Here is a 9051-nt window from a genome sequence, read left to right on the forward strand (position 1 = left end):
GGTAGAGGCTTTAGTTCATCTTTGGGACCCCGAGTGTACTGCTTTTAGAATAGGCAATAGGCAAATGACTATAACACTCGAAGAAGTAGCTGGCCTCCTTGGTTTACCCACACGTGGAACTGCCTTGGTGTTTCCATTTGCTTCCGACAAGGCCGACTTTTGTCAGATTATAGGATTGAAAGAGTCCGTGCTACGAGGGTCAGATCAGGGCGTCGCCGTGAATATTCTGTTTGAACGATTTGCGCCACGTGATGGATTCGAGAGGCATGTGACGGATTTTGTGTTCACTTCCAAAGCCGTATGGGAGCGCAAAAGGCTACTAGTATATGGGGTAGTTATGGCTGGGACCTATCTCTTTCCGCGAAAAGATCAAAAGATAGCCTTCAAATCAGCAAAAATTGTGAATGACCTTTTCTTAGGAATTCAGGGTAAGCAATGTTCTATAGTCCCGACCATTCTCGCAGATATTTTCTTAGCTTGTACTGGTTGTCGAAAGGGAGAAAAGTTTTTCCATGGGGCGAACTTGGTTTTATACATATGGGCTACGGAACATTTTAAGAGACAAGCATCAGTTGCTGATAGTTTGCCGATGGTTGGATATAATTGGGTAATCACACATCCCAAAAGAGTCAACGAGGGAGATCTACCTAAGAACGCATCCGAATGCGTGGATTACTTGGAAACATTGCAAGATTTCAACATTAGGTGGGTATTAGATTGGACAGACTGCTTTGAGCCGATACTTCGCACTAAGGAATCTGAACGTGTTCTTTTGCTGGGTACTCAAGGAATCATCTCATATACCCCGAAAAGATTTCTCAGACAACTAGGTCGCATTCAGGGGCCGCCACCGATTTCCGAGTTTAGTGAAGTCACCATTTTCTTTGATCAGGGGGTATGCCCAAAAGAGATCCCTATGAAGAGCCAAATCACTGAATCTTGGAGAACAATATCCGACGATAGAAGCATTCGTTATCTTCCGGAGCTCAAACAGAAGGGGGTAATGACCGCACCATACGAGGATTGGTTGAAAGATTCCACCACGCAAGGGTTGCAACATGAGCCGTATGAGGAAATTAAGAAGCTGAGAGCCATCATTAAAGCCAAGGACATGGAGGTGGTACAGTTAAAGAAATCCATCGAAGTGCACAAAGGAAAGGCAGAAGAAAACAAGAGGTTATATGAGAAGGAGCGAGAAAGGCGCCAAGAGATGAAGCGGAAATGTGGGGAATTATATGATCAAGCCGACCGTGTCCAGATGCCATATGCTAGAGAAAGTAAAGATTCTGTATTGGATAGACTTAGGAACTTTGGTGATCTTGTACGAAATCGCCTTCGCGATATGATGTAAACAGATGTATTTGGTTTCTGCAATGAAATGAATCTCTTTTCACAAAGTGTTTGTCAAATAACAGGTTTGATTAATGGGTCTCATTCCGAAAGTGTTGCATCATGCTAGGCCTACCCTTGGCACAAAAAGGGTTCCCCAACTAGGACATGCATCCGAATTGTTCGAATAGCTACTAACTCATGTCTTTTTCTTTTTCTTTTTCTCTTTTGAATAAATTGCAGAAATTCAGTAATCATTGGTTTATCTAAAGAAGTCTTTTGCATTCTCAGGTAAATTTCAAAATAGCTTTTCGGAAAAGCCCCATTATTACGCGATCCCGAAGTAAGGCCCAAAGGAATCGTGTAGACATGAGCACTCAGCCAGAATCGTCCGATAAGGCCGTTGCAACTACCCAGCCGGAGGCCGCAAGTCCTGGGGTTCAGTTGACTGAATTACTCGCAAAATTTGGGGAAATGGCATCCGAAATGGCCGCTCAAAAGAGGTTAATCGACGAACTCGTTAGTAGCGGAGTGCAACCTGAGCCTGTGCCCGCTACACAACCACAATCTGAACCATTTGTTATTCCTCCCAGCCAGACCACGTTACCATTTGTTATTCCTTCAATGCAAACCACGTTTGAGGGAATTGTCAACCCGCAATATGCTTATACTCAAAATCCTCCATTCTATCCTCCTTATGGGCAAGGGTTTCAGCCTCAAATCGACCCAAACATGCATCAGAACCCACCAGCTTTTTATCAAACCACCGCATAACCCGTGATACCGGAGCACACTTTCCAAAATAAGCCTGAAATGGGTGAATCTTCTGCTCCAATTGATATGAAGTTGCTCAAACGTCTAGATCGTTTCGATGAATTTATAAGGAAGAGCCAGGGGTTGCATAAGCAGGGAGTCCTGGATTATGATGAATTGTGCCTTTTTCCGAACGTGCAGTTGCCTGAGGGGTTCAAAACCCCTAAATTTAACAAATATGATGGGATGGGTAATCCCAAGACACATCTCCGACTATTTGCCAACAAATTGGGAAAGCCCGTGGACGATGAGAATTTGCCTTTAAGGTTGTTCCCCGAGAGTCTGGAAGGGGATGCGCTTGACTGGTATTCTAACCTGAAACTTGAAGACGTGAAAACCTGGATTGATTTGTCTAATGCATTTGTGAGACAGTACGAGTACAACTGCGAGTTGGCTCCGACCCGAACTACGTTAGAAGGAACGAAAAGGAAGCCTTCCGAGGACCACAAGACCTATGCCAAGAGGTGGAGAAAAATAGCTGCCAAGGTCGAGCCACCAATGACCGAGGATGAAATCATACGTACTTTCATAAAAGCCCATGATCCGCCGTACTTCGAAGAGATTTTCCGTATGACCGGATGTTCGTTTGCTGCAATTGTAAATAAACTTGAGGAGTTTGATGACTTTGTGAGAGCTGGAAAGATTGTCAATGTTTCTGCCCTTAAATCTCAGTTGGATGCTTTACAAGGTCAAGGAAGCAATGTGAAAAAGCCGCCGTTCAAAAAGAAAGAGGGGGATGCAACATTTATTTGGAACCACAACCCTTCACCCCGACCCCGATACCAACACAACCCAACCTACCAACAACCTTGCCCTTACTACTATTCAAGCCCAAACCATGTATATACTACCAATATCTACCACCCTCGACCTCGCCCAAACTATACTAACCCACCTTCCGCCCCTTTCCAAATTTCTCAACTAAATCCACCCCAAAACCGACCTCGACCTCCATTTAACCCAAGATTTCCTCCTCCAAATAGACCTGCTTACAACTATCCTCAACCCACTGAACCCTACAACAGGCCCCCTAGTCGTACTTTTACCAATTTAGGTAGGCCTTTAGACCAACTGTATGACCAGTTAAGGGCCTCTGGAAAAATTGGTACAGTACCACCTCCTACCTATCCGTATGGCATGCCCGCCTGGTATAACCCGCAAGCTGTTTGCGCCTATCATTCAGGGGCACCTGGGCATGCAACTTTGGATTGCAAGGCGCTTAAGCATAAAGTTCAGGATATGGTTGAGTCTGGAGAAATCGTGATCAGGAAAAGGGAGCCACAAGGGCCAAACGTAAATCAAAACCCCTTACCAGAGCATGTTGGGGTTATTATGGACGATGCGGAGTACGAGGAACAAATCAAGAAATTGGCAATAGAAGCTGAAGTGTTTGGAGTCACGGACCAACCGTTTGTCATAGAGTTGCCATTCGAAGAAGATAACAAGCCTTTTGTCTTAGATCTCACGCCAGCGGAGAATGAAGCTTTGAAACCAGTAGTCATCGAATTCCCGAAGCAGGAGCCCGTATTAAGTCTGCAACAAGTGCCGTGGAATTACGATGAGCCTAGCATACAGATTGGGGAAAATTCAACCGCAAAGAAGGAAGTGTCAGTAGTTACCAGATCGGGGAAGACTGTAAATCCATTTGAGACTACTACTCCAATTCAAGCCAATAGTTCTGAGCCACCCATCAAACCAACAATCACCGAGAAAGAAGCCGTGGATTTCCTTAAACGACTCCAGAGAAGTGAATACAACATAGTGGAAAAGCTAAGCAAATCACCTGCCCAGATAACCATGTTGGACCTACTTTTCTCTTCGGACGTGCATAGGGATGCATTGATCGATGTATTAACTAAGGCTCAAATTCCGAGGGACATTTCTGTTGATAATTTTTCAAACGTGGTTGGGAGCGTATTATTCAACAAGCAAATTGCTTTTTCTGATGATGAATTGCCGACGGAGGGCATTGGACATAATAAGGCGTTGTACATAACAGTGAGGTGCAACGGGAAAATGCTGCCGAAGGTGCTAATTGACAACGGGTCCGCACTTAATATCTGTCCTTGGAGTACCTTGGAGAAGCTAGGATTGCAAGACATCAAGCTGAGGCCTTCAGGGACTATCGTTAGAGGGTTTGATGGAGCGCAGAGGGAGCCAATAGGAGAGGCAGATTTAGTAATCGAGATGGGGCCGGCCCAATTTCAAATAACTTGCCAAGTCATGAACTTCCCGAGCATTTACAATATCTTACTTGGAAGGCCATGGATTCACAAGTCGGGAGCTGTGCCGTCTTCGTTGCATCAATTGCTCAAGTTCGTGGTAAATGACAAACTAATCACTATCTTTGCTGAAGAGGACTGCCTGGTGATCACCGATTCTGGAGTTAAAGAGGAGGGTAGTCGAAGTGTTACTATGTCCCCTCACAGCACATCCGGTATAGTCTCCGTAAGTTGGATAACCACGGAGGAACAAACTCTCTCAAAGGCCAGTGTAATGATGGCCAGAGAAATGATTCGTGGAGGATACAAATTCGACAAGGGGTTGGGGCGTGAACTGCAAGGGATCCTGAAGCCAGTGGAGATTATGGAAAAAAGGGATACGTTTGGTTTGGGTTTCCGGCCAACCACCAAGGACATCAAAGAGATGAAGGAGCGTAAAAGAGCAGAAAAAGAGGGCCGACAAAGGGTTTTTGACATTCCACCGTTGCGGTATACCTTTCCACGGCCAACTGAGATAATCACAGCAGAGGGTAATTCAACTGAAGAAATCGAGGATAGTTTGTCCCAATTGTTCATTGGGGCAACATTTGAAGACGATTTCCCAAACGAGGCTGAATTTCCTGACGTCCCCGAGGGATCCATTTCTAATTGGACAGCCGAGTTCCTGCCTGTTCAGAAGGAGTTTCGGTAAACCTAAAGGGGTTTGTCATGCATGCGAATTCATGGAAAAGTACTTTTGCCTCTGTAAATAGTTAATGAAAGCATCTTTACTTTTGGCTAAAATCTGCATATGTAAATATTGTTTCCGTTTGCTTTCTTTTGCTTTGCTTTCAATCAAAGGTTTTATGAAAATGCACAAGTTGTTCTTGTTATGTTGTTGTTTATTCGTTTGTTTATATTCATATTGCTTGTTTCATTTGTTTGTTGTATGTTTATTTGCTTATTGTCCCACATTCGTTAATTCTTTCAGATGGCCAAAAATAAAACTGTTTGACCCGTTGGATATTACTATTCTGGAATTCGATAATGGCAATCTCTATATCACTCACGACTTGGAGGTCTGTGAATCCGAACTCCAAAGCGAGAGTGATAATGAGGAGGTGTTCGATTCTTTTGCAAAGGACTTTGAACAATATGAGGAAAAACCGAAACCGAACCTGGAAGAGACAGAAACAGTAAACATTGGCACTAAGGATGAAGTTAAGGAAGTGCAGATTAGTATTCATTTGAATAAAAGGCAGAGAAAGGAGATGCTTGAATTCTTGACCATGTTCCAGGATGTATTTGCGTGGTCCTATGATGATATGACTGGCATTTCAACTGATGTGGTGGTGCATAGGTTACCCACAGACCCTTCTTTTCCACCCGTAAAACAAAAACCCCGAAAATTCAAACCAGATATAAGGCTCAAAATAAAAGAGCAAATTGAAAAACAACTCAAAACCAACATTATCATTGTTTCCCATTACCCAATTTGGCTTTCAAACCCAGTCCCTGTTCCAAAAAAGAGTGGAGAAGTGAGAGTTTGTGTTGACTATAGAGACCTTAATAAAGCCAGTCCTAAAGATGATTTCCCTCTACCAAATATTCACATTCTCTTAGACAATACTGCCGGACATGAGATTGAAACCTTTTGCGATTGTTTTGCTGGCTACCACCAAATTTTGATGGCAGAGGAGGATAGGGAGAAGACTGCTTTCATTACCCCTTGGGGTACCTTTTGCTACCGAGTCATGCCTTTCGGTTTAAAGAATGCTGGAGCAACATATCAGAGGACCATGACAACCCTATTTCATGATATGATCCACCGGGAGATGGAGGTCTACGTGGATGATATTATAATCAAGTCTAAAAGGGCAGAGGACCACTTGATTGATCTGAAGAAATTATTCGAGAGGTTGCGGAAGTACAATTTAAAGCTAAATCCTGCGAAATGCGCCTTCGGAGCACCTGCGGGTAAGCTGTTGGGATTCATTGTTAGCAAGAAGGGCATAGAGATAGATCCGGCGAAAATCAAAGCAATTCGAGACATGCCAGTGCCAAAAACTCAGAAGGACGTGAAAAGCTTTTTAGGGAAGATCAATTTTATCGGGAGGTTCATTGGCCAACTAACTGCCACATGCGAGCCGTTGTTCAAATTATTGAGGAAGAACGTGCCGTTGTATTGGAATGAGGAGTGCCAACAGGCTTTTGACAAGATTAAAGATTATTTGTTGCATCCACCAGTCTTAGTGCCGCCCAAACCGGGCCGACCTTTGATTATGTATTTATCCGTGCTTGAAGGAGCAGTAGGGTGTGTTCTAGGTCAGCACGATGACTCTGGAAGGAAAGAACAAGCCATTTACTATCTAAGCAAAAAGTTCACGCAGTACGAGGCTAATTATTCATTCATTGAGAAAAGCTGCTGTGCATTGGCCTGGGCAGCCCAGAAGTTGAGACACTATCTGTTGAGTCATACCACGTATCTTATTTCCCGGTCTGATCCTTTGAAGTATCTTTTGGAGAAGCCGATCTGACTGGGCGTTTGGCGAAATGGCAGATAATTCTCTCAGAATTCGATATTGTTTTCACTTCACAAAAGGCGGTCAAGGGGCAAGCTATAGCTGATCATTTGGCGGAAAATCCAAGGGATGATGATTATCAACCACTCCGTACTTATTTCCCTGACGAGAGGGTCCTATTTGTAGGCGCTGCAGATGATATAAGTGAACAAAGTCCTGAATGGAGGCTTTTCTTCGATGGAGCTTCGAATTCTCTCGGAGCTGGAATTGGAGCTGTTTTGGTGTCACCCGAAGGGAAGCACTACCCTGCCGCTGCCAAATTGCAATTCGCTTGCACGAATAACGTGGCTGAATATGAAGCCTGCATTTTTGGTCTCAAAATGGCGTTAGAAATGGAAATCAAGGAGTTGATAGCTTTTAGTGATTCAGATTTGCTCGTGCACCAAACTTTGAAGCAATGGATAACCAAAGATTCGAAAATTCTACCCTACCATTGTAGTCTGCTCACTTTGGCCAAGCAGTTTCAAAATTTGGAGTTTAGACATCTCCCGAGAGCCCGAAATGCATTTGCTGATGCTTTGGCCACCTTGGCTTCCATGATCCAATATCCAGATGAATTGAAGATCGAACCAATCCAAATTCAACTTCAAAACAAGCCAGCCCACTGCTGGGTTGCAGACGAGTCCTCGGATACTATTCCTTGGTTTAATGATCTTAAAGAGTTTCTCAAAACTGGGTCCTACCCTCAGCATGCTGGTACAAAAGACAAGAGTTTTCTGCGTAGAATGGCTTCAAAATTTTTCTTAAATGGAGAAGTGTTGTACAAAAGAACCTCAGATTTGAACCTTCTAAGGTGCATTGATGAAGGCGAAGCTCAATATATGATGAAAGAAGTGCATAGTGGTGTTTGTGGACCTCACATGAATGGCCATTTGCTAGCGAAGAAAATCATGAGAACCGGATACTTCTGGCTTACTATGGAGCATGATTGTATAGACTTTGTCCGGAGATGTATAAAATGCCAAATGCACGGTGACATTATACGCGCTCCACCCACTGAGTTGCATAGCATGACCGCCCCGTGGCCCTGTTCAATGTGGGGTATGGACGTGATTGGTACAATCGATCCTCCTGCTTCAAATGGACATCGATTTATATTGGTGGCGATCGAGTACTTCACCAAGTGGGTTGAAGCGGAATCGTTTAAACATGTTACGAAGAAGGTAGTTACCAATTTCTTGAGAGATCACATCATCTGTCGATTTGGGGTGCCTGAAACGCTTATCACTGACAATGCCAAGAATCTGAACAATGACATGGTGGATGGACTATGCGAGCAATTCAAGATCAGACACCGCAATTCTGCTATTTATAGACCTCAGATGAATGGAGCCGTAGAAGCTGCAAACAAAAATCTGAAGAAGATTATCCGCAAAATGACAGAAAGGCACCGCGATTGGCATGAAAAGTTGCCCTATGCATTAATTGCGTATCGGACTTCTATCCGAACATCAACTGGGGCAACGCCGTATTCACTCATGTATGGAATGGAAGCTGTATTACCAGCTGAGGTTGAAATTCCGTCGCTACGAATCCTTATGGAAGCTAAATTGGAGGAGGCCGATTGGATCAAGCAGCGTCATGAGCAATTGACTTTGATAGATGAGAAGCAATTCAATGCTATCTGTCATGGTCAGTGCTATCAGAAACGTGTGGCCCGGGCTTACAACAAAAAGGTCCATCAGCGGACATTTGAAGAAGGTGATAAGATACTGAAGCGGATTCTGTCAATGCAAGATGAAGCTAAAGGCAAATTTGCTCCAAATTGGCAAGGGCCGTTCATTGTCCAAAAGGTATTACCTGGCGGAGCGCTCATCTTGGCGGAAATGGATGGACGGGCATTCCCTCAACCCATCAACTCAGATATGTGCAAAAAAATTTTCATTTGATCATGCAAATTTTCTTTAGAAATTCGTGCAAATGGCGAAATGCAAGTCAGGCCATCTTCTTTTACACTAAAAAATATTTTATCTCTACTTGTCCCCTTTGAGCCATCAGAATTGACAAATTTCGTTTGATAACCCTTGAGAATGGCAAACCCCACACTGGGGTAAATTTATTTCGAAAAAAAAAAGAAGAAGAAAGAAGAGAAAAAACCTTTACACTGGGGCAAATTCAGTTTTTCA

At 43.7% G+C, this 9051-nt stretch overlaps 1 protein-coding gene across 1 annotated transcript; it reads left to right on the top strand.

The window, feature by feature from the left end:
- Positions 1-2328: 2328 nt before the first annotated feature.
- LOC140015896 (uncharacterized) lies at positions 2329-5055 on the top strand. The gene is made up of 3 exons (XM_072068729.1): positions 2329-2606; positions 3168-4187; positions 4404-5055. The coding sequence occupies exons 1-3, from the start codon at positions 2329-2331 to the stop codon at positions 5053-5055; spliced, it is 1950 nt and encodes a 649-aa protein (XP_071924830.1).
- The last annotated feature ends 3996 nt before the right edge of the window (positions 5056-9051 follow it).

Source organism: Coffea arabica, chromosome 10c (assembly GCF_036785885.1).
Source record: "Coffea arabica cultivar ET-39 chromosome 10c, Coffea Arabica ET-39 HiFi, whole genome shotgun sequence".
NCBI lineage: Eukaryota > Viridiplantae > Streptophyta > Magnoliopsida > Gentianales > Rubiaceae > Coffea > Coffea arabica.

Excerpts from the sequence above, each read along its gene's own strand:
- LOC140015896 (XM_072068729.1), top strand. The coding sequence starts at position 2,329 with ATGGGTAATCCCAAGACACATCTCCGACTATTTGCCAACAAATTGGGA. Across the intron at positions 2,607-3,167 it reads CACAAGACCTATGCCAAGAG|GCCCCCTAGTCGTACTTTTA; the intron begins GTGGAGAAAAAT and ends ACCCTACAACAG. Across the intron at positions 4,188-4,403 it reads AAGGTGCTAATTGACAACGG|GCCATGGATTCACAAGTCGG; the intron begins GTCCGCACTTAA and ends CTTACTTGGAAG.